The sequence below is a fragment of the Macaca fascicularis genome, chromosome X (genome assembly GCF_037993035.2).
Source record: "Macaca fascicularis isolate 582-1 chromosome X, T2T-MFA8v1.1".
NCBI lineage: Eukaryota > Metazoa > Chordata > Mammalia > Primates > Cercopithecidae > Macaca > Macaca fascicularis.
Window position 1 is genome coordinate 47,487,525 of NC_088395.1, and position 25,930 is coordinate 47,513,454.

At 44.7% G+C, this 25,930-nt stretch overlaps 1 protein-coding gene across 6 annotated transcripts in view; it reads left to right on the plus strand.

Annotated features, from left to right (window-relative positions):
• Positions 1–19,990, plus strand: part of ZNF157 (zinc finger protein 157) — a 50,154-nt gene extending 30,164 nt beyond the window's left edge. For 2 of the 6 annotated variants that reach the window (XM_065538759.2, XM_074029944.1), the window contains exons 3-6: positions 15,756–15,882; positions 16,074–16,255; positions 17,468–17,590; positions 17,858–19,990. In XM_065538759.2, the coding sequence (XP_065394831.1) occupies positions 16,183–16,255; positions 17,468–17,590; positions 17,858–19,083 (1,422 nt within the window). In that variant the 5' untranslated portion in view covers positions 15,756–15,882; positions 16,074–16,182 and the 3' untranslated portion in view covers positions 19,084–19,990. The remainder of the gene's footprint in view (positions 1–15,755; positions 15,883–16,073; positions 16,256–17,467; positions 17,591–17,857) is intronic. The other 4 variants (XM_065538758.2, XM_074029943.1, XM_045383526.3 and 1 more) reach the window with 3 other exon arrangements.
• Positions 19,991–25,930: the final 5,940 nt, after the last annotated feature.

A 25,930-nucleotide genomic window follows, 5' to 3' on the forward strand; every position in this document is an offset into this window, starting at 1 on the left:
GTCTCACTTTGTTGCCAAGGCTGGTCTCGAACTCTTGAGCTCAAGTGATCCTCCCACCTTGGCCTCCTACAGTGCTGGGATTATAGGCATGAGCCACTCTACCTGGCCAACAGTGAATTTTCTAATTTTAGCATCTATTACAATCTGGATCGGCTGAGAATCTCCCAAATCATCAAGTGCTGGTTCCTTTTTGCTTAGCAGTTTCTTACTCAATGTATCTCTTATGTCTCACATTTTTCTGTAAGCTGTAAGAAAAAACCAGGCCGCCCCTTCAAACACATTGCTCGAAAATCTCTCAGCTAAATAAATACCGAAGTATTTGTATGGAAAGTACCTCTGGGTATTTCCAGAATAAAATTCTGTTAAGTTTTCTGCCATTATATAACAAGGATGGGTTTTCATCTAGTTTCCAATATCATGTTCCTCATTTCCTTCTGAGTCAAACTAGAAGCACTTTTAACATTCATATTTCCAACATTTTGTGCAGGATGATGTTTGTATTTTGTAAGATGATAGAAGCTTTCTTAGTTGTGTTACTTCCTTCCTTCTGAGCCCTCCTCAGCAGTGTTTTTGTTTTGTTTTGTTTTGTTTTGTTTTTGGTAAGATCTCATTCTATTGCTCAGGCTGAATGGAGTACAGTGGTGTGATCTCAGCTCACTGCAGCCTTGACTTCCCAGGCTCAAGTGATCCTCCTACCTCAGCCTCCCAAGTAGCTGGGACTACAGGCGCACACCACCATGTCCAGCTAACTTTTTGTATTTTTGTTTATAGAGACGGGGTCTCACTATGTTGCCCAGGTTGGTCTTGAACTCCTGGGCTCAACCTATCTGTCCACCTTGGCCTCCCAAAATGCTGGGCTTACAGGGGTGGAGGCATCGCCATGTTTCCCAGGCATTGCTCAAACTCCTGGGCTCAAGAAATCCTCCTGTCTCAGCCTCTCAAAGTGTTGGGAATATAGGCATGAGCCACTGCTCCTGGCTAGATTTTTTTATTCAAGAGATGGGCATCTTGCTATGTTGCCCAGGCTGGTTTTGAACTCCTGAGCTCAAGCTATCCTCCTGCCTCAGCGTCCTGAATAGCTGGGGCTACAGGTGTGTGTCACCATGCCTGGCTTAATTGTAGATGTTAATCACATCTACAAAATATCTTCACAGCAACACTTAGATTAGTGTTTGATTGAATAACTGGGGCATATATCCAGTCCAATCGACACATCAGATTGATTATTGCAGTCCACCCCTCATTATCTTGGCACCTATACACATCTCTTTAAATCATACTTAATCTCTAAATAAATATGACAAGCTCGTACTTCTGTCTAACGTGATGCAATTGTCAAATATACAACTAAAAACACCTTCTTTTCCTCAGAAGAGGAGACAAAGTCAGTGGGCGATGCTCATACTTTCCCCTCATGTCCTGTAACTTAAATAAATATTGTGGTCCAGGAGTGGTGGCTCACGCCTATAATCCTAGCACTTTGGGAGGCCGAGGTGGGAGGGTCACTTGAGGTCAGGAGTTTGAGACCAGCCTGGGCAACATGGTGAAAACCCATCTCTATAAAAAATGCAAAAATTAGACAGGTGTGGTGGTGTGTGCCTGTGGTCCCAGCTACTCAGGAGGCTGAGATGGGAGGACCGCCTGGGCCTTTGGAGGTCGAGGCTGCAGTGAGCTGTGATTGAGCCACTGCACTCCAGCCTGGGTGAGAGAGCGAGACCTTGTCTCAAAAAATAAATGTCATACTACAAAGTTAAGTATTAATAGATTTTATGTTAGATGATAAGAGGATAAGAGAGGGAACAAAACAAATACTTGGGATGTACATGCATATATATTTATATATCTACACACATATGCCTAACAAAATAAGGAAGAAATACTCATAAAAATTATAGTCCTGTAGCCAGGGGCAGTGGTGCATGCCTGTAGTCCCAGCTACTTAGGTGACTGAGGGAAGAGGATCTAGTCCAGCCTGGGTGACATAGCAAGACCTTGCCTCTAAAAAAAATTATATTGGCCGGGCGCGGTGGCTCAAGCCTGTAATCCCAGCACTTTGGGAGGCTGAGACGGGCGGATCACGAGGTCAGGAGATCGAGACCATCCTGGCTAACACGGTGAAACCCCGTCTCTACTAAAAAAAATACAAAAAGCTAGCCGGGCGAGGTGGCAGGCGCCTGTAGTCCCAGCTACTTCGGAGGCTGAGGCAGGAGAATGGCGTAAACCCGGGAGGCGGAGCTTGCAGTGAGCTGAGATCGGCCACTGCACTCCAGCCCGGGCGACAGAGTGAGACTCCGTCTCAAAAAAAAAAAAAAAATTATATATTGGCCGGGTGCTGTAGCTTATGCCTGTAATCCCAGCATTTTGGGAAGCCAAGGCGGGCAGATCATCTGAGGTCAGGAGTTCCAGACCAGTCTGACCATGGTGCTGGGATTATAGATGTCAGCCACCACGTCTGGCCTATTCTTTCTGTTTCTCTCTATTTGTCACTGATTTCTACCCACTTCAACCAACATGGTGAAACCCCATCTCTACTGAAAAGACAAAAAATTAGCTGCACGTGGTGGTGCATACCTGTAATCCCAGCTACTCGGGAGGCTGAGACAGGAGGATTGCTTGAACCCAGGAGGCGGAGGTTGCAGTGAGCCGAGATCGTGCCATTGCACTCCAACCTGGGCAACAAGAGTGAAACTCCATCTCAAAAAAAAAAAAAATTATATATTTATATACAGACGTAATTTCTGAGATTTGGGTGGGGACACAGCCAAATTATATCAGCCGGCTACTGTTAGTCCTGCCTGAATTGGGTTGTTGTAGTTTTCAATTGACTTTAATCACAGGGCATTGTAGTGTGCTTTAAGGGGTCCTCTGTATTCCAGGCCTACTCTTCTTTATCTTCATTGTTTAATAGCAACTCAATGTCTTTTTTCTTTCTTTCTTTCTTTCTTTTTTTTTTTTTTTTTTTTTGAGACGGAGTCTCGCTCTGTCGCCCAGGCTGGAGTGCGGTGGCGCGATCTCCACTCACTGCAAGCTCCGTCTCCCGGGTTCACGCCATTCTCCTGCCTCAGCCTCCCGTGTGGCTGGGACTACAGGCGCCCGCCACCACGCCCAGCTAATTTTTGTATTTTTAGTAGAGACGGCGTTTCACCGTGTTAGTCAGGATGGTCTCGATCTCCTGACCTCGTGATCCGCCCGTCTCGGCCTCCCAAAATGCTGGGATTACAGGCGTGAGCCACCGCACCCGGCCTTTTCTTTCTTTCTTTCTTTCTTTCTTTCTTTCTTTCTTTCTTTCTTTCTTTCTTTCTTTCTTTCTTTCTTTCTTCCTTCCTTCCTTCCTTCCTTCCTTCCTTCCTTCCTTCCTTCCTTTCTTTCTTTCTTTCTTTCTTTCTTTTTTTTTTGAGATGGAGTCTCACTCTGTTGCCCAGGCTGAAGTGCAGTGATGCGATCTTGGCTAACTGCAACCTCTGCCTCCCAGGTTTAAATGATTCTCCTGCCTCAGCCTCCCAAGTAGCTGGGATTACAGGCATGTGCCACCATGCCTGCCTACTTTTTTTTTTTTTTTTTTTTTTTGAGATGGAGTCTTGCTGTCACCCAGGCTGGAGTGCAGCAGCACGATCTCAGCCTACTGCAACCTCCGCCTCCTGGGTTCAAGCGATTCTCCTGCCTCAGCCTTCCAAGTAGCTGGGACTACAGGTGCTTGCCACCACGCCTGGCTAATTTTTGTATTTTTAGTAAGGACGGAGTTTCACCATGTTGGCCAGGGTAGCTTAGAACTCCTGACCTCAAGTGATCTGCCTGTCTTGGCCTCCCGAAGTGCTGGGATTACAGGCGTGAGCCATCGTGCCCTGCTGCAAGTCAATTTAATCTTGGTAGTTAGGATCAGATGCTCCAGCCAATACAGCAACTCCCTTCTTTTCCTGTTACCTCAGAGGCATGAGAAGCCTCAAGTGGCCGTGTGGCAGTCTTAGCTTCCAGTTCAATGAAATCACTGTTGTGTGCCTTGGTGAAAGCTTTCCTCCTTTTGGAGCAAAGGCCCCTATACCAGTGGAGCATAAGATCACGAAGGTAGGAAATAAAAATTTTGCTAGTGGGTTACTAGGGGTAATAGTGAGTAGTGCCATTTGCATTTCTGTTTGTTTTTGTGGGTTTTTTTTTTTGAGACGGAGTCTTGCTCTGTTGCCCAGGCTGGAGTGCAGTGGCGCAACTTTAGCTCACTGCAACCTCTGCCACCCGGATTCAAGTGATTCTCCTGCCTCAGCTTCCTGAGTAGCTGGGAGCCATTTGCATTTTTGCCCCCTTGATTCCTGGACTTGTGAATCCTGGCTATGGGAGAAATCACACCATATATTAAAATGGATTCAGAGAATATTCAGACTCTTGCAGGACATTACCCCAGCCTGGCAAGGTATTGTCACCTAGTTGGCACTGTAACTGAGTCTTCAAAAAGCATGGTGAGGAACATGGTGAGACTTGTGAATTCCATGAGCATGGTCCCATTGCTCCACTGCTTTTGCTATGAAGTAAGTTCCTTGGTCAGAAGCAATGCTTTGTAGAATACCATGATGGTGGATTTCCTTTGTTGCATAACCCATGTATTCATTCCTTTACTTTCAGCTATTATTTCTTTTCTTTCTTTCTTTCTTTTTTTTTTTTTTTTTTTTTTTTTTTTTGTTGAGAGGGAGTCTAGCTCTGTCGCCTAGGCTGGAGTGCAGTGGCCGGATCTCAGCTCACTGCAAGCTCCGCCTCTCCGGTTTACGCCATTCTCCTGCCTCAGCCTCCCGAGTAGCTGGGACTACAGGCGCCCGCCACCTCGCCCGGCTAGTTTTTTGTATTTTTTTAAGTAGAGACGGGGTTTCACCGTATTAGCCAGGATGGTCTCGATCTCTTGACCTCGTGATCCGCCCGTCTCGGCCTCCCAAAGTGCTGAGATTACAGGCTTGAGCCACCGCGCCTGGCCTTTTTTTTTTTTTTTTTTTTAAAGAGACAGTCTTACTCTGTCTCTCAGGCTGGAGGCTGGAGTGCCATGGCACAATGTCGTCTCAACGCAACCTCCACCTCATGGCTTCAAGCGATTCTTCTGCCTTTGCCTCCCGAGTAGCTGGGATTACAGGCTTGTTTCACCACACCCAGCTAATTTTTGTATTTTTGTTTTTTTTCAGACGAAGTCTCACTCTTGTTGCCCAGGCTGGAGTGCAATGGCGCGATCTCAGTTCACTGCAGCCCCTGCCTCCCAGGCCCAAGCGATTCTCCTGCCTCAGCCTCCTGAGTAGCTGGGATTACAGGCGCCCACTACTTTTTGTATTTTTAGTAGAGACAGGCTTTCACCATGTTGGCCAGGCTGGTCTTGAACTCATGACCTCAGGTGATCCACTCGCCTCAGCCTCCCAAAGTGCTGGGATTACAGGTGTGAGCCACCACGTCTGGCCTATTCCTTCTGTTTCTCTCTATTTGTCACTGATTTCTACCCACACACTGTTCTGGTCCAGGTTGCTGGCAGCAATATTGATCTAGCAAATGCCTCCCCGTTGGTCTTTTCCCATTCATATAGCATATGGTTATATTGGTACTGAACTCATGGGGTATCTCAACCACTAGACAGTGCATCTGGATTCACTGTCAACCCAAATTTTGTCAGATGGGGTGAAGGCACGATCTATCTCATTAGGCCCATAGGAATTTTGGCATATATATTTTTTAAAGTATAGTTACAGATTCTTGCTGAGGATCATATCTGCTTCCAGCACCCACAGTTGTAGCCCTGGTCCTGGAACCATTGCAACAAGCAGTAAGAAAGAAAGTTTAGGTAATATAGGGGAGAATTGTATAGTCATATTAGCATCTTCCCCCATCACCTTTACACCTTATCTCTCAGAAAAGTGGAGGAATCTCGGAATCTATCTAACAAGAATGTTCCATTGATTCTGCTCATGTTGACTGTGAGCACAAACTTGGGAAGGTGTGTAAGCCAGCTCTTTAGGCCCATGTCTCCTCTCTCTCTCTCTTTTTTTTTTTGAGTTAGGGTCTGGATCTGTTGCCCAGGCTGCAGTGCAGTGGTGTGACCTTGGCTCACTGCAGCCTCAACCTCCAGGGCTGAAGCCATCCTCCCACTTCAGCCTCCTGAGTAGCCGGGACTACAGGCGTACACCATCATGCTTAGTTAATTTTTGTATTTTTCGGTAGAGATGTGGTCTCCCATGTTGCCCAGGCTGGCCTCAGATTCTTGAGCTCAAGTGATCCTCCCGCCTTAGCCTCCCAAAGTGTTGGTATTAAGGCGTGAGCCATGTTGCCCACTTTCTGTTCTCTCTCTCTCTCTCTCTTTTTTTTTTTTTTTTGAGATAGAGTCTTGCTCTGTCACCCAGGCTGGAGTGCAGTAGCGCAATCTCGGCTCACCACAACCTCTGCCTCCCGGGTTCCAGTGATTCTCGTGCCTCAGCCTCCCAAGTAGCTGGGACTACAGTTGCACACCACCACACTCAGCTAATTTTTATATTTTTAGTTGAGACTGTTTTGCCATGTTGGTCAGGCTGGTCTTGAACTCCTGACCTCAGGTGATCTGCCTGCCTTGGCCTCCCAAAGTGCTGGGATTACAGGCATGAGCCACTGTGCCCAGCCTTTTCTCTCTCTCTCTCTCTCTCTCTCTCTCATTATTATTATTATTTTAGAGACAGGATCTAGCTATGTTGCCAAGGCTCATCTCAAACTCTTGGGCTCAAGGGATCCTCCCAAGTCGGTCTGCCAAAGTGCTGGGATTATAGGCATGAGCTACTGCACCCAGCCTTTGACAAATGTTTCAACTGTCCGTTCCAATTCTGTGCCAAACTACAGCTCTGAGGATGATATGCAATATAATATGTCCATTTGATGTTTTATCTTTTTGCCCATTGTTGGATACTATGTGCTGTAAGGTGTGTTCCTTGATCTGAAGAAATGTAACATGGCAGTCTAAATTGGTATAGTATCTTCTGTTTCTTTTCTTTCTTTTTCAAGACAGAGCCTTGTTCTGTAACCAAGGTAGAGAGCAGTGGTGCTATCAGGGCTCACTGCAGCCTCAACCTCCTGGGCTCAGGTGATTCTCCTGCCTCAGCCACCTGAGTAGCTGGGACTACAGGCATGTGCCGCCATGCCTGGCTAATTTTTTGTATTTTTTGTAGAGATGGATTCTCCCTATGTTCTCCAGGCTGGTCTTGAACTCCTGGCCTAAAGCGGTCCTCCCATCTCGGCCTCCCAAAGTGCTGGGACTACAGGCATGAGACCCTGTGCTCAGTCATGAGAGCTGTTCCTAGGGTGCCATCCTTGTGGCAGTAGGAGCTGTCAGTTCCTCTGGTGGTTTCAAAGTTGGCTGTAGAGGAAATGCTGAATACGATGAGTACTGCCTTGCAATCCTCCAGTAGCATGTTCTCGTATAAACTGTTTCCATTATATTATGGAACTCTTCTGGGCATTGCCTTCTTTATTAGAATGTTTCTCTGACATCACCTAGGACATTATGGGTATTTCAGGTTTCAAGATTATTTTATATCTTTCATTCACAAAAAAATCACCATACCACCACATCTGGAAATTCTCTGATCCAAAACCTCAGCCATTGCTGTTGGGTAGCACTCACGGGCTTTTGCCACAATCTCGTCTCTATAAATACAAGTTGCAGACATTTTTAAAATCATGTCTGCATGTGGATCTTATATAAGTGCTCAAAAGCATCAAGAGAGCTTCTGCTCTTTGCAATTCAGACACAGCCTGCTTAAATGTGGACTTCTTTTGTGTTGTTTAATGGAGGGAAGCTAGCAATATTCTCAGATGTGGAACATGCATCCTGCAAATGACAAGTAACCTGATTAGGTACTGTGTTTCTCGCGTAGTACCAGGGGTAGTAGGCAATGACAGCAGTTCATTGTTTTGTTGGTTGGGGAATGTTAGGGGTGGATCCTGCCCAGGTTTTTCCTAAGAATTTCACCATTTGAGTGGTGCATTTTTGTTGCATTTATCAACCACCTCTGTTGGTCATGTATGTCACTATTGTATATAAATCAGTCCTAGCTTGCTCTTCAGTTTTTTGTTTTTTGAGACAGGATCTCACTATGTTGCCCAGGCCAGAGTGCAGTGGCACAATCACAGTTCACTAAGGCATCCACCTCCCTGCCGCAAGCGAACCTCCCACCTCAGCCTCCCAGGTAGCTAGGACCACAGGTGTGCACCACCACACCCACTAATTTTTTATATTTGGAGAGATAGGGTCTCACTATGTTGCTGATCTTGAACTCCTGGGCTCAAGCAGTCCTCCTGCTTTGGCCTCTCAAAGTTCTGGGATTACAGGCAAGAGCCACCATGCCTGACCGAGAACTGTAGCTTTATATTAAGTGTTGAAATTAGGTACTATAAATCCTCTAGCTTTTTTCTTCCTTTTCAAAATTGCTTTGGCTGTTCTGGGCCCTTTTTTTTTTTTTTTATTGAGACGGAGTCTCTTGCTCTGTCGCCCAAACTGGAGTACAGTGGCCTGATCTCGGCTCACTGCAAGCTCCGCCTCCCGGGTTTACGCCATTCTCCTGCCTCAGCCTCCCGAGTAGCTGGGACTACAGGCGCCCGCCACCTCACCCGGCTAGTTTTTTTGTATTTTTTAGTAGAGACGGGGTTTCACCGTGTTAGCCAGGATGGTCTCGATCTCCTGACCTCGTGATCCGCCCGCCTGGGCCTCCCAAAGTGCTGGGATTACAGGCCTGAGCCACCGTGCCCGGCCATGTTCTAGGCCCTTTTAATTCTCATATGAATTTTAGAAGCAGCTTGTCAATTTCTAACTATTAATTTTGTTTTATTGATTGTGATCAGTATTGTTTGTAATATATATATCTTAAGGAATCTTCTGAGGTTGTTTTCTTTGTGCCCTAGTATTTGACCAAGTTTTGTGAATATTTTGTGTGCACGTGAGAAAAAGTATATTCTGTATGATCAGGGTGTGGTGTTCAATATATATACATCCAAAAGATCAACCTTACTGATTATGTGGTTTAGGTTCTTTATGTTATTACTCATATTTTGTCCATTTAATCTGTCTCATTCTGTGAATGGTATGTTAAAAGTCTCCCATTAGAGAATATTTATATTTCTTCTTGCATTCTTTTTTTTTTTTTTTTTTGAGACAGAGTCTTGCTGTGTTGCCCAGGGTGGAGTGCAGTGGTGTGATCTCAGCTCACTTTTAGCTTTCTCTAATTCCTAACCAAGTGTCCTGGATATTATTCTTATTCTCTATTGTCTTGACTTTGTTTGTTTATTATTTATTTAAAAAAATTTTTTTTTAACTTTTATTTTAGATTCGGGTACTGTATTAGTCTGTTCTCACACTCCTATAAAGAACGACCTGGGTAGTTTGTAAAGAATAGAGGTTTGGCCGGGCGCGGTGGCTCAAGCCTGTAATCCCAGCACTTTGGGAGGCCGAGACGGGCGGATCACGAGGTCAGGAGATCGAGACCATCCTGGCTAATATGGTGAAACCCCGTCTCTACTAAAAATACAAAAAACTAGCCGGGCGAGGTGGTGGGCGCCTGTAGTCCCAGCTACTCGGGAGGCTGAGGCAGGAGAATGGCGTAAACCCGGGAGGCGGAGCTTGCAGTGAGCTGAGATCCGGCCACTGCACTCCAGCCTGGGCGACAAAGCGAGACTCCGTCTCAAAAAAAAAAAAAAAAAAAAAAAAAAAAAAAAAAGAATAGAGGTTTAGGCCAGGCGCAGTGGCTCATGCCTGTAATCCCAGCACTTTGGGAGGCCGAGGTGGCTGGATCATGAGGTCAGGAGATCGAGACCATCCTGGCTAACACAGTGAAATCCCGTCTCTACTAAAAATGCAAAAAATTAGCCGAGCGTGGTGGCAGGCACCTGTAGTCCCAGCTACTTGGGAGGCTGAGGCAGGAGAATGGTGTGAACCCGGGAGGCGGAGCCGAGATCACGCCACTGCACTCCAGCCTGGGTGACTAAGTGAGACTCCGTCTCAAAAAAAAAAAAAAAAAAAAAAGAATAGAGGTTTAATTGACTTATGGTTCCACAGGCTGGACAGGCTTCTGCTTCTGGGGAGGACTCAGGAAACTTACAATTATGGTGGAAGGTGAAGGAGAAGCAAGGCATGTCTCACATGGCAACAGGAGAGAGAGAGCAAAGGGGGAAGTGCCACACACTAAACAACCAGATCTTGTGAGAACTCTCACTATCACAAGAAGAAGGGGGAGGCCGGGCGTGGTGGCTCACACCTGTAATCCCAGCACTTTGGGAAGCCAAGGTGGGTGAATCACCTGAAGTCAGGAATTCGAGACCAGCCTGGCCAACATGATGAAACCCCATCTCTACTAAAAATACAAAAAGTTAGCTGGGCATGGTGGCATGCGCCTGTAATCCCAGCTACTCAGGAGGCTGAGGCAGGAGAATCGCTTGAACCCCAGAGGTGGAGGCTGCAGTGAGCCAAGATGGCGCCGCTGCACTCCAGCCTCAGCAACAAGAGCAAAACTCTGTCTTTAAAAAAAAAAAAATGAACAAGAGGGAAATCTACCCCCATGTTCCAATCACTTTCCAGCAGGCCCCTCCTCCAACGCTGAAGATCGTAATTCAACATGAGATTTGGATGGAGTCACAGAGCCAAACCGCATCAGGAACACGTGCAGGTTTATTAGGCATTTGGTAAATTTTTGTCCAACCCTTTTAATTTTAGCCTTTTGCATGAATGTGTTTTAAGCATGGCTCTTGTATGCAGCATAGTGCTGGGCTTTGCTTTATGAGGCAATGTTAAACCCTTTTTATTTTATTTATTTATTTTTTGATTGTATATGTTTTTATTTTATTATTCACCTAAATATTGCTGACCCATCAACAGAATAGCCCAGCCAGACATCTGTAATAGTAGTAATTAAATGCAGTTGTCTTTGATACTTTGCTGACTTTACATGGAAAACGTAGCTTTTACATATTTTTAGTTTTTTTTCATTTTTATTTTTCAGTTTCTTTTTTATTTCAGTAGGTTTTGGGGAATGGTTGGTGTTTGGTTACATGAATAAGTCCTATAGTGGTGATTTCTGAGATTTTGGTGCACCCATCTCCCGAGCTGTATACCCAATGTGTAGTCTTTTGTCCCTCACCCCCCTCCCACCCTTTCTTCTCAGTCCCCAAAGTCCATTGTATCATTCTTATGCCTTTGTGTCCTCGTAGCTTAGCTTTAATATTTTATTAAAAATATTATTATTATTATTTTAAATAAATAAAGATGGTGTCTTCCTATTTGGCCAGGCTGGTCTTGAACTCCTGGCTTCAAGCAGTCCTACCGCCTCAGCCTCCCAAAGTGCTAGGATTATAGGTGTGAGCCACCACATTTGCCCCCCTTTTTCTTGTAATAAGTGAATTAAGCCCATTTGTATTTATTCACATTACTGTTAAGCTTGGTCTCAGTTCTCTCATTTTATTTTATGTTGTAATTACTGTGTGTATATATTACATTTACTGTATTTCTTTCTCACTCTCTCTCTCTTTTTTTTTTTTTTTTTTTTTGAGACAGAGTCTCACTCTGTCACCCAGGCTGGAGTATAGTGGCACGATCTTGGCTCAATGCAACTTTGACCTCCCCAGTTGAAGCGATTCTCCTGCCTCAGCCTCCTGAGTAGCTGGGATTACAGGCACGCACCACTACACCTGGCTAAGTTTTAAAATTTTTAGTAGAGACAGGGTTTCGCCATGTTGGCTAGGCTGGTCTTGAACTCCTGACCTCAGGTGATATGCCTGCCTGGGCTCCCCAAAGTGCTGGGATTACAGGTGTGAGCCACTATGCCCAGCCGAAACATGATTGACTTCGATGAGTTGACTTTGTGTCCTGCAGTCTTGTTAAGAGCTTCTTTTTTTTTTTTTTTTTTTTTGAGACGGAGTCTCGCTGTGTGGCCCAGGCTAGAGTGCAGTGGCCCGATCTCGGCTCACTGCAAGCTCCACCTCCCGGGTTCGCCATTCTCCCGCCTCAGCCTCCGAGTAGCTGGGACTACAGGCGCCCGCCACCACGCCCGGCTAGTTTTTTGTATTTTTTTAGTAGAGACGGGGTTTCACCATGTTAGCCAGGATGGTCTCGATCTCCTGACCTCGTGATCCACCCGCCTCGGCCTCCCAAAGTGCTGGGATTACAGGCTTGAGCCACCGCGCCCGGCCAAGAGCTTCTTTGTAGATTCCTTGGGATTTTCTACATAGACAATCATATTGTGTGAGAACAGAGACAGTTTTATTTATTCTTTCCAACCAGTTATATGCCTTTTATTTCCTTTTTCTTGCCTGATTTCACTAAAGTAGGACTTTGAGTAGGATTTTGATTTCAAATAGGATTTGTAAAAGTGGACGTCTCTCGCCTTTTTCCTGATCTTCTAGGGAAAGCATTCAGTCTTTTTCATTACGTATGATGTCAGCTGTAGGTTTTTGGTAGATGATCTTTAGCAGGTCAGAGAAGTTTCCTTCTATTCCTACTTTGATGAGAATTTTTGTCAGGAATCAATGTTGAATTTTGTCAAATGACTTTTCTGTATCAATTGATGATTGTGTGGTTTTTCTGTTTTAGTTTCTTAACATGGTGGATTATATTGATTGATTTAAAAATGTTCAGCCAACCTTGCATACTCTGGATAAACACCAACTGATCATGCTATGTGTTTACATATGTTGCTGGATTTGATTTGCTAATATTTGTTGAGGCTTTTAACTTCTATGTTTATAAGGGATATTGGACTGCAGTTTTCTTTTCTTGTCATGTCTTTGTCTGATGTTGTAATCAGGATAATGATGGCCTCATAAAATGAGAAGTGTCCTTGTCTAGAAAATGGAAGAGGAAGGATTGTATAGAACTGATGTATTCCTTAAATATTTGGTAGGATTTACTAGTGAAACTATCAAGGCCTGGGAATTTCTTTTTTGGAAGGTTTTAAACCACAAATTCAGTTTCTTTAATTGATATTCCATTCAGTTGTCAGTTTCTCTTTGGGTAAGTTTTGGTGTTTTATATATTTCATGGAATTGGTCCATTTCATCTAAGTTGGTGAATTTATGTGAATAAAGATGTTCATGGCATTCTCTTATTCTCATTTTAATGTCGTTGGGGGTATATAGTAATATATCTTCCATTTCTTTTCTTTCTTTCTCTTTTTTTTTTTTTGAGATGGAACTTGGCTCACTGCAACCTCCACCTCCCGAGTTCAGAAATTCTCCTGCCTCAGCCTCCTGAGTAGCTGGGATTACAGGCCTGCACCACCATACCTGGCTCATTTCTTACCTATCACTTTAAACTGGAAATGGCACTGTTACTTGAAACTGTCTCCCCTCCTACCTTCCAAGACCCCACACTTTCCTGGTTCTATTTCTACCATCTAATAATTGTATTAGTCTGTTCTTGCATTGCTATAAAGAAATACCTGAGACTGGGTAATTTATAAAGAAAAGAGATTTAATTGGCTCATGGTTCTGCAGGCTCTACAAAAAGCATAATGGCTTCTGGGGAGGCCTCAGGAAACTTCCAATCCATAGCAGAAGGCAAAGAGGAAGAAATAACTTTTTTTTTTTTTTTTTTTAAACGGAGTTTCACTCTTGTCACCCAGGCTAGAGTGCAAGGGCATGATCTCAGCTCATTGCAACCTCCGCCTCCTGGGTTCAAGTGATTCGCGATTCTCCTGCCTCAGCCTCCTGAGTAGCTGGGATTGCTGGGATTACAGGTGTGCACCACCACGCCCCGCTAATTTTTGTATTTATAGTAGAAATGGGGTTTCACCATGTTGGCCAGGCTGGTCTCAAACTCCTGACCTCAGGTGATCCACCCACCTCAGTCTTCCAAAGTGCTGGGATTATAGGCGTGAGCCACCATGCCCGGCAGCATATCTTTGTGTGTGTGTGTGTGTGTGTGTGTGTGTGTAAGATAGGATCTCGCTCTGTCACACAGGCTGGAGTGCAGTGGTGTCATCTTGGCTCACTGCAGCGTCGACCTCCTGGGCTCAAGTGATCCTCCTGCCTCAGTCCCCCAAGTAGCTGGGATTATAGGCATGCACCACAATGCCCAGCTAATTTTTGTTTGTTTGTAGAGACAGGATTTCGCCATGTTGCCCAGTCTGCTCAAATTCCTGGGCTCAAGCTATCCGCCTGCTTCAGCCTCCCAAAGCGCTGGGATTACAGGCATGAGCCACTGTGCCCAGACAGCAGGCACATCTTACATGGCCAGAGCGGGAGGAATTGGGGCACAGGTGCCACACACTTTTAAACAACCAGATCTCATGAGAACTCACTATGGCGATGACAGCACCAAGGGAGGATGGTGTTAAACCATGAGAAACTACCCCCATAATCCAATCCCCTCCCACCAGGCCCCACCTCCAACATTGGGGATTACAATTCAACATGAGATTTGGGTGAAGACGCAGATCCAAACCATATCAAGAATTTACTCTGCAACCTTCATAGCATATTGGTGCTTCCTCAAACTCTGTACTTGGTGCTTCTCTCAAACTGTGCTCTTTCTTAGCTATCCAATTTATTCTGGTGGTTTCAGCTGGTACTGAAATGATCTTACCCTCCCCAAACCTTGGCCTCTGCTAGCCTTCTCTCCTGAGCTCCAGCTGGACATCTCCATCAGTATGTTCCATAAACTCTAAAATCAATCTCAATTTTTCTTCCATCAACTCATTGTCTATCCTGTTTTGCTAATGTCTATATATGGCTCCAGCCTCATCCCAGCTGTTCATGCAGTTATCCTGGGAGCAATACTGTCTCCCTTTCTCCCACAGAACAGCACTTCTGTATTGTTTATAAGTATAAATACATTTTGTTTGTTTGTTTTGAGACAGGGTCTCTCTGTCACCCAGGCTGGAGTGCAGTGGCACAATCTCAGCTCACTGCAGCCTCTACCTCCTGAATTCAAGTGATTCTCTTGCCTCAGGCTCCTGAGTAGCTGGGACTGCAGGCACCCTCCACCATGCCCAGCTAATTTTTATTTTTTATTTTTTATTTTTAGTAGAGATGGGGTTTCACCATGTTGGCCAGGCTAGTCTGAACTCCTAACCTCAAGTGATCTGCCTGCCTTGGCCTCCCAAAGTGCTATGATCACAGATGTGAGCCACCATGCCCAGCCAGCTTCTTCTTCTTCTTCTTTTTTTTTTTTTTTTTTCAAGATGAGTCTTGCTCTGTCACCCAAGCTGGAGTGCAGTGGTGTGATCTTGGCTCACTGCAACCTCCGCCTCCTGGGTTCAAGCGATTCTCCTGCCTCAGCCTCCTGAGTAACTGGGACTACAGATGTGCACCAGCAAGCCCAGCTAATTTTTGTATTTTTAGTAGAGATGGGGTTTCACCATGTTGGCCAGTCTGGTCTTGAACTTCTGACCTCAGGCGATCTGCCCAGCTTGGCCTCCCAAAGTGCTGGGATTACAGGCGTGAGCCACTGCGCCCAGACTGCTTCTTCATTTTTTAACCCAGCAACTTGCACATGTCCGGACACATAGTGTTTGTTTGTTTTTTTATTGGTTTTCCAGAAATATGCTTACTGAGGCACATAGTGTTAACTCAGGAGTGCAGTGGTCTTTTCTTCATGCATTAATAAATTAACACAGTAACAGAGCTGTTCTGGGTACCCCCCACCCCAAAAGTATATCAAGCAAGACACGAAATCAGGTATCCAGTGTAGCTCCTTTTAGTCGACTTTCAACAGGGCTCCACTGAGAAGATTAGTTCCTGCACATCTTTTTCATGCATCCCATTCTGATCACTGGAGATTGTTATTACAGGGGTCCGTGTCATTCGAGGACGTGGCTGTGGATTTCACCCGACAGGAGTGGCACAGACTGGACCCTGCTCAGAGGACCATGCACAAGGATGTGATGCTGGAGACCTACAGCAACCTGGCATCTGTGGGTGAGGATGATTGTCCATGTAACTCCTAGGAGCATGTGTTTCCTTTCTTGGTTGCTGTAACATATGCAGCCTTGTGAGGGTTTAATGATATTGAGAGTCACAGATGAGTAGTCAGTTTAGGGCACCGGGAAAAATGTGTGTGTTCTTACTTCCCCAATGAAAGCTTTAAATGGGCCCCCTTCCTTGTGCAGCTCATGAAGATGCACCTTCCTCCTCCATCAGAGGCCCTAGAGCTCAGACAACTTGGCCCACGTCCTGTGCCATTTCCCATTAACAGGCCTCTGCGTGGCCAAACCAGAGATGATTTTCAAGTTGGAGCGAGGAGAAGAGCTGTGGATATTAGAGGAGGAATCCTCAGGCCATCGTTACTCAGGTAAGTGGGCAAGAACTGGACATATGGAAAATAGGGGAAATAAGAGCCCGGAAATTCAGGTCAAAGGGTGCAACACTTTCTAGGAATCTCTTTTTAGAGGTCCTAGCTCTTTGAAAATAAGGACGGAAGGTCTACATGCTTCAGATACCAAAGTCACACATCTTAATATCACACTCAAACTTCAGTGCTTTCTCCTGTTTTATCTTGATTTTTTTTTTTTTTTTGATGGAGTCTCACTCTGTCACCCAGACTGGAGTGCAGTGGTGTGATCTCAGCTCACCACAACCTCCGCCTCCTGGGCTCAAGCAATTCTCCTGCCTCAGCCTCCCGAGCAGCTGGGATTACAGGTGCATGCCACCACGCCTGGCTAATTTTTGTACTTTTAGTAGAGATAGGGTTTCACCATGTTGGCCAGGTTGGTCACAAACTCCTGACCTCAAGTGATCCACCTGCCTTGGCCTCTCAAAGTGCTGGGATTATAGGCGTGAGCCACCGCACCTGGCCTTTATCTTGATTTTTAAGTTATTTACCACTGTTATTTATCTCTGCCTCATCTTAAGCATTTATTCTTTTATTTTTTTGAGACAGAGTATCTCTCTGTTGCCCAGGCTGGAGTGCAACGGTGCAATCATGGTTCAACCTCAACTTAACACCTCAACTGCCCCGTTTTAAGTGACCTTTCCAGGGCAGCCTCCCTAGTAGCTGGGACTACAGGTGCACACCACCATGCCTGGCTGATTTTTGTATTATTATTATTATTATTTTTGTTGAGACAGAATCTCACTATGTTGGCCAGGCTGGTCTTGAACTCCTGGGCTCAAGTGATCCACCTGCCATGGCCTCTGGAAGTGCTAGGGTCAGAGGTATGAGCCACCACACCTGGCAACATTTATTCTTCCTTCCCTCCATTGCCTTGGATGCTTTCTGTTATCAGGCATTCGTTCATATATTCATTTAGTCATCCATGAAACTTTAAATGAGTATCAGTTATATGCTGGGTATGTTCTAGATGTGGGAAACTGGTAGTGAATAAAATAATATCTCTGTTCTCTTGGAGATTACAATATAGTAGGGGAAAGTGACCAGAAACAAATAAATACATCATATGTTTGATGTTGAAAAGAAAATCAGTGCAAGGTAAGAAGGATAGATATTGATATGTGCTTTTAGGAAATAGAGGGTTTTTTTTGTTTGTTTGTTTGTATTTTTCAGATGGAGTCTCACGTCTGTCATCCAGGCTGGAGTGCAGTGGCACGATCTCGGCTCACTGTAACCTCCACCTCCTGGGTTCAAGTGATTCTCTTGCCTCAGCCTCCCAAGTAGCTGGGATTACAGGTGGGCACCATTATGGCCAGCTAATTTTTGTATTTTTAGTAGAGATGGAGTTTTGCCATGTTGGGCAGGCTGATCTCAAACTCCTGACCTCAAGTGATCCGCCCACCTTGGCCTCCCAAAGTGCTGGGGTTACAGGCATGAGCCACTGTGCCCGGCTGGAATAGAGTTTTAAAGGTTGTGTTAAGGAGTTTAATTTTATACTGTGACAAGAGAAGCCAGTTTGGGATTTTACATAAATGAGTGACATGCTGTGATTTGTTTTTAAAGGATCTCTCTCACTGCTGTGTGGCAATGGTTCTGTTGGGGATAATGCCCTCAGACATGATAATGACTTTCTTCACCATCAGAAGATTCAAACATTGGATCAAAATGTTGAATATAATGGATGCGGGAAAGCCTTCCATGAGAAAACAGGCTTTGTTAGACGTAAAAGAACACCCACAGGAGATAAAAACTTTGAATGTCATGAATGTGGGAAAGCTTATTGCAGGAAATCAAACCTTGTTGAACATCTGAGAATACACACAGGAGAGAGACCCTATAAATGTGGTGAATGTGCAAAAACCTTCAGTGCAAGATCATACCTCATTGCTCATCAGAAAACTCACACAGGGGAGAGACCCTTTGAATGTAATGAATGTGGGAAATCTTTTGGCAGGAAGTCACAACTCATCCTACATACAAGAACACACACTGGAGAGAGACCCTATGAATGTACTGAATGTGGGAAAACCTTTTCTGAGAAGGCAACCCTCACAATTCATCAGCGAACTCACACAGGGGAGAAACCCTATGAATGTAGTGAATGTGGGAAAACATTTCGTGTAAAGATATCCCTTACCCAACACCACAGAACTCACACAGGGGAGAAACCTTATGAATGTGGGGAGTGTGGGAAAAACTTCCGTGCAAAGAAATCCCTAAATCAGCATCAAAGAATTCACACAGGTGAGAAACCCTATGAGTGTGGTGAATGTGGGAAATTCTTCCGAATGAAGATGACTCTCAATAATCATCAGAGAACTCACACAGGTGAAAAGCCCTATCAGTGTAATGAATGTGGGAAATCTTTCAGGGTACACTCATCTCTTGGGATCCATCAGAGAATTCACACAGGAGAGAAACCTTATGAATGTAACGAGTGTGGTAATGCTTTCTATGTGAAAGCACGCCTAATTGAACATCAGAGGATGCATTCAGGAGAGAAACCCTATGAATGTAGTGAATGTGGGAAAATCTTCAGTATGAAGAAATCCCTCTGTCAACACCGGAGAACTCACACAGGAGAGAAACCTTATGAATGTAGTGAATGTGGAAATGCCTTCTATGTGAAAGTACGCCTCATTGAGCATCAGCGAATTCACACAGGAGAGAGACCCTTTGAGTGTCAAGAATGTGGGAAAGCTTTCTGCCGGAAAGCACATCTCACAGAACATCAGAGAACTCACATAGGCCGGTCCTGGCGTTATACAATGAAGAAAGCCTCTGTCTGAAGACTTCCCTCACCATTGGATCAAGTTCCTTGGGGCATATGATCACCAGGGCACACAGTGAGCCTGTGAAAATTTGGCACCTACATTTGTATCAAAATATGTCCTGATCCCCTTAGGGGATAGCTCATTGCTTTTATTCAGATTTCCCTAATTAGTGGTGTGTTAACATCTTATCTGTTGATTGGCTATTTGGGTTTTTTTTTCTGTGCATTGACTGTTCATGTCCTCTGCTCATTGTTTTCGAATGGGCTGTTCATCTCTTGCTTTTTGGTTTAAATGTTGTTGTTTTTTAACATATGAGAATATAAAAATCCTTTTTTTTTTCCAGTCATGTGCGTTGCAAATATCTTCTCCCAGACTGTCATTGGTTTTTAAAATTTTGTCATCTGTTTTCTTCTGCTGAAGTTTTGTTTTATTTATTTATTTATTTATTATTTTTTTTGAGATGGACTCTCACTCTGTGGCCCAGGCTGGAGTGCAATGGCATGACCTCAGCTCGTTTCAACCTTTGCCTCCCGGGTTCAAGCATTTCTCCTGCCTCAGTCTCTTGAGTAGCTGGGATTACAGGTGTGCACCACCATGCCTGGCTGATTTTTGTATTTTTGGTAGAGATGGGGTTTCACCATGTTGGTCAGACTGGCCTCTAACTCCTGACCTCAGGTGATCCACTCACCTTGGCCTCTGAAAGTGTTGGGATTACAGGTGTGAGCCACCGTGCCCGGCTAAAGTTTTATGTTTTAATATTATCAGTTTCAAGATGATAATATTCTCCTATACTTTCCTCTAAAGGTTTTCCTTTCAACATTTAGAATTTCAATCTCCTGTGAGTTTTTTGGTATAGCATGAAGTGTGCAATACATACTACTATATTGTCTTTATATAATTTTACATAAATGGGATCACACTGTATTTAAAGTTCTGCAGCTTGCTTTTTTCATGTAATGTTACCTTTCCAAGATCTGTCCTTGTTGATAAGTATAGGTCTGACTAGTCATTTATCTCTCCATTCCCGTAGTAAAAGACATTTGTATCTTTTTCAAGTTTAGTGTCTAAATCTAGAAGTGGAACTGATGGGTCATAGGATTTAGGCAATGTGCTGGTTATTAAGCTATTGTGTCCCAGCTCCAAACCCACCCTTCTTGACTGTGCTTTGTGACTCTACAAACTACATTTTGGCTTTGCCAACTGCTCCCTGTTGGGCCTTGCCAATAAGAGATACTAGATATACACTTTGGGGCTGGAGAGGGAAGAAGGGACTTGATCCTTTTTTTTCTATTCCTATTAGCTCTTGGTCATTGGAGTGTCTGCTCAGCATTGCTTCTTCACTCAGACACCAGCAGTTCCTTGTCATAGCAGCGGTTTAATCTAGTTTGCAGCTTTCCAGCACTCACAGATGGTAGCCCATCCCCTCTGAGACACAAGTATCAGCTGGCTGGTGTCACCTCCTTAGAGATGTGAATTCTAGCCACGTGGGACCCCTCCTCCATCTTTCTAAGTTTTAGTAATTTCAACTTATGGTTGGGTGTAGTGGATCGCGCCTGTAATCTCAGCACTTTGGGAGGCCAAGGTGGGTGGATTGCTTGAGCCCAGGAGTCAAGACCAGCCTGGGAAATATGGTGAAACCCTATCTCTACAAAAAAATTCAAAAATCAGCTAGGCATGGGACCACACCTGTGGTCCCAGGTACTTGGGAGTCTGAGACTGGAGGTTGAAGCTGCAGTAAGCCATGATTGCGCCACTGCACTCCAGCTTGGGCAACAGAACAAGACCCTGTCTCCAAAAAAATTGTCAACTTCTTCCCTTTGTTATGCCAGCCCAGCTGTTTTCTGCAGTTGCTACCTCCCTGATAACTTTAATGTTCTCTTTTTGTCTCTTCACTTACTTGGTTTACAACCTCATAACTAGTTAAAGTTATTTATAAGTTCTCTCTGTTAAAATAACTAGTGTGGTTTTTGTCTCCTTGTTGGCTCTGATTGATACAGAAGGTTTTTTTTTTTAAACTTTATTAAGTATTGACATTTCCCTTCCAAATTGTATTAATTTATACTCCCATGAGCAGTTTGAGAAAGTTTTCATTTTGCCATTCAGCAGCACTTATTATCAGTCCTTTAAATTATTGCCAATCTGAAAGGTATGAAATGGCTTTGAGCCTTGGCTCCCATGAATGTGGTTTGTCTTTCTTTCTTTTGTTCTTTCCTTCTCTTCTCTTCTCTTCTCTTCTCTTCTCTTCTCTTCTCTTCTCCTCTTCTCTCTCTCTCTCTTCTCTCTCTCTCTCTCTCTTCTTTTCTTTTCTCTTTTTATTTTTTGAGACTGAGTTTCACTCTTGTTGCCCAGGCTGGAGTGCAATGGCGTGATCTTGGCTCACTGCAACCTCTGCCTCCCGGGATGGAACAATTCTCATGCCTCAGCCTCCCGAGTAGCTGGGATTACAGGCGCACATGACCACACCCAGCTAATTTTTGTACTTTTAGTAGAGACGGGGTTTCACCATGTTGGCCAGGCTGGTCTCAAACTCCTCACCTCAGGTGATCTGCCCGCCTCAGCCTCCCAAAGTGCTGGGATTACGGGTGTGAGCTACTGCACCTTGCCTATTTATTTATTTATTTGAGACAGAATCTCGCTCTATCACCCATGCTGGAACGCAGTTGTGCAATCTTGGCTCACTGCAACCTCTGCCTCCTGGTTCAAGTGATTCTCATACTTCAGCCTTCCGAGTAGCTGGGACTATAGGTGCACACAACCACGCCCACCTGATTTTTGTATTTTTAATAGAGATAGGGTTTTGCTGTGTTGGCCAGGCTGGTCTTGAACTCCTGACCTCAAGTGATCCGCCTGCCTCAGCTTCCCAAAGTGCTGGGATTGCAGGAGTGAGCCACTGCACCTGGCCTGTCTTTATTTATTTTTTAACTCATCTTTCCTACCCTTCAGTAGTATTTTATGGTTTTCTCCAAGAAATTGTCTATGAAAGTTAACTTTTTAATAGCAGCTTTGCATTTATACAGGTATACACACATATATTTCTAAATATAATGATGTGGGGTTTATATATATATACTTATATATAATATTTGTGTCTCTCTCACACACACACACATCTCCCTGCACAACATTTTTGTTTGATGTGGGCAGTTTTCATTTCATTTTACCCAAATATTTACCACCTTGATTGCACTTCATTACTTTCTGCGTTTCATCCAGGATCATTTTCTTCTGTGCCTGAAAAATACTCCAAAGAGTTTCCTTTAGTAAGAGTCTGTTAGTGGTGAGCCTCTCAGTTTTGTCTTAAAATGTTTTTCATTGTACCTTTTGTCGGTGGCTGGGGCCGGCATCGCGGGTGGTAAAAGATTTACCAAGACAGTCATGAATTAAAGAAACCAAGTCTATTAGAGGGAAAGTAGGTTGCAAGGAGGCAATGGGCAGCACAGCAGAGAAAGGGGCTGTCTGCAAAGAGGCAAGAGCTGGAGGGAAGTTGTATAGGGTTGTGCTGGAGGGGCTATGTGAAGAATGAGTTTGTGCTGCTGGGGCTTTGCACAGAACAAGGTATTTGGGAACAGGTTGTTGTGCCAGCAGGTTGTTTGCAATTAGATTAGTCATCTCTCAAAACAATGGTTCTTCCCCACCTTCTTGCTTATTTATCTTATTGGGACTCTATACCTTTTTGATAAGTAAAAGTGAATCCTTTACCTTAAATATTTGGTAGCACTGCACTATGTCACAGTAAGTTGATAAAAAATTAAGTACTTGACTGGGTACGGTGGCTCACACCTGTAATCCCAGCACTTTGGGAGGCCGAGGCGGGTGGATCACTTGTGGTCAGGAGTTCGAGACAGCCTGGCCAACATGGCAAAACCCCGTCTCTAGTAAAAATTAGCTGGGTTTGGTGGTGCATGCCTGTAATCCCAGCTACTCGGGAGGCTGAGGCAGGAGAATCACTTGAACCCAGGAGGCAGAGGTTGCAGTGAGCTGGGATGGTTCCACTGCACTCCAACCTGGGCGACAGAGCAAGACTCCATCTCAAAAAAAAAAAAAAAAATTTTAAATTAAGTACTTTTTTGCTTTTTTCCTGAGTATCCTTTAATGATTATCGTGACCCAAGGTATTTGAATTACTCATCAGCTACCCCACAATACAGCATATATTTGAATATATATAAAATATATTTTTTGTGTTTTCTGTGCAGTATGCCCTCACTCTATTAAGTATTAATTAACTATATCAAGATGCCATTTCATCAATACTTCCGATCTTTAGCTCACTGCTTCTCCCCCCCTTTTTTTTCTCTTTGAGATGGAGTTTTGCTCTTGTTGCCCGGGTTGGAGGTGCAATGGCATGATCTCTGCTCACTGCAACCTCTGCCTCTCGGGTTCAAGTGATTTTCCTGTCTCAGCCTCCTGAGTAGCTGGGATTACAGGCATGCACCACCACACCCAACTAATTTTTTGTCTTTTAAGTAGAGACAGAGTTTCACCATGTTGGTCAGGCTGACCTTGAACTCCTGACCTCAGATGATCTGCCCACATCGGCCTCCCAAAGTGCTGGGATTATAGGTGTGAGCCACTGCGCCTGGTTGATTTTTTTTTTTTTTTTTTTGAGAGGGAGTCTCGCTCTGTCGCCCAGGCTGGAGTGCAGTGGCACGATCTCGGCTCACTGCAAGCTCCGCCTCCCAGGTTCACGCCATTCTCCTGCCTCAGCCTCCCGAGTAGCTGGGACTACAGGCGCCCACAACCGCGCCCGGCTAATTTTTTGTATTTTTAGTAGAGACGGGGTTTCACCGTGGTCTCGATCTCCTGACCTTGTGATCCGCCCGCCTCGGCCTCCCAAAGTGCTGGGATTACAGGCGTGAGCCACCGCGCCTGGCCTGGTTGATGTTTTTAAATTTTTATTATGGAATATGCCAAACATAAATAAAGATAATTTATAGTGACACAAAACAGAACAGTTGTTGCCTCTGGAGTGAAAATTGACTTGTAAGGGATAGGAGGGAACTTACTGGGGCGATGGAGATACTCCATATCTTCATTGGAGTGTGAATACAATAGTCATCAAGTGGGTAAACTTAAGGTTTATTTATTTTATTGTATATAAATTATATCTCAATTGAAATGTGAAAACAAAGCAATAAAACATCCCCTGTTCCCATTTCAGGAGTCATGTCTGGGCTGCCTGGGAGGAAAACAGAAATACTGATTGCTAGAGCAAATAAAAGACTCTTGGCAGTGGGCGACTTGGTCCTCCTAAGGCTTTAGAAATTGTTTTGCCCCATGAAAATGACATGTTCTGAGGCCCCAGTCTGGGGTATACTGACTTTCATCAGCTACTGTCGCCATCTGTGGTGCTCCCTCACTTGCCAACACTGCACTGTAGATTTGACTCCCAAGAGCCTAAGGATAGTCTCTGCCAATCCTCCAGTAGCCACCATCATAGTAGTTTTTACCCCCATGAGTCAGCAGTCCAGTGTCTACTAACCCCTCCATTAATTCAGAGCAGTTCTTACCACCCCTTTAAGCCAGAGCACGATGTCTGATCACCCACCATTAGCTCACATCATGTCTTATCACCAACCTTCACCCTCAGCTTAGTGTCTGATGATCTTCCATTAAGTCAGTATCATGTCTTACTTCCCTCCTTTAGACTTAGCATGATGACAGCTGACTCCCATTAGCTCACAGCCCTGTGTTTTGTCTTCCTGTTGACCTAATGTAGTGTCTGTTGACTCCATGTTAGCTTCACCATTTTGTTTGCTAATTCCCCATTGGCTACAGTCTCCCAAGTTGCTGGGACTACAGGCATGCGCCACCATGCCTGGCTAATTTTTAAATTTCTTTGTGGAGACAGGATCTTGCTATGTTGCCCAGGCTGGTCTCAAACTCCTAGACTCAAGAGATCCTCCTGCTTCAGCCACCCAAAGTGTTGGGATTGCAAGTGTGAACCACCGTGCTGGGCCTCTCTGCTGATTTTTTATTAGCTGTGGGTGCCGTGTCTTTGCCACATGAGCCCACAGCACAGTGGGCTCAGCACAGCACAATGGCACCCAATGGCTGTTCCCCAATTAGCTACCAATATGATGACTTTGGTCCTCTTGGGCCTCAGCACAATGTCTCCAGAACTCACATGACCATGTCACTGTCTTTTGATCTCCCCTTATCGGGTTGCAAGAATTTTAAGCTTGAGGACCCAGTGGTGTCTGCTTTCCCTAAAATAGCCCCTAATGGTGTGTCAACTGCCCATATATTACAGCCCATGAGTATATCTGCTAACCATACGTGAATGTCTTCTGGTTTACTTGCCACCAGCACAGATGCCCTGCTTTTGGGCCCATCACCATATTTTTGTCCTTACCATAGTTCCATCATTTTGTCTGCTGAATCCCCCCATTAGCCACTAGTATTGTATCATTGGCCCACTGAGGCCTCAGTGGAGTCTGCTGACCCCAGATTAGCTCTTATCACTGTTCGTTGCTCCCCCATTAACCAACAGTACAGTTTCCTCAGCACCCATGAGGCCCCAGCAATGTCTTTGCTGACCCAACTTTAGCAACTATTACTCTGCTGATCCCCACTTAGTCACAAGAACAGAGACTTTAACCTCCATGAACTCCCAGTACAGTATCTGCCGATTCCACATTAGCTTTGGCTTTCTGGTCACCCATTGGCCATGAATACAGTGGCTTTGGCTCTCATAAGACCCAGTCACAGTGTTTGCTGACCCTGTATTGACTGCCATCACTGCCTGGTGATCCTCCATCAACCATGCATAGAATGTCTTTGAATGCAATGGTGCCCCATCACAGCACATGCTGCCCTGCATTGGAGCCCATCACTATGTCTGGTAATCTGATTATATGAGC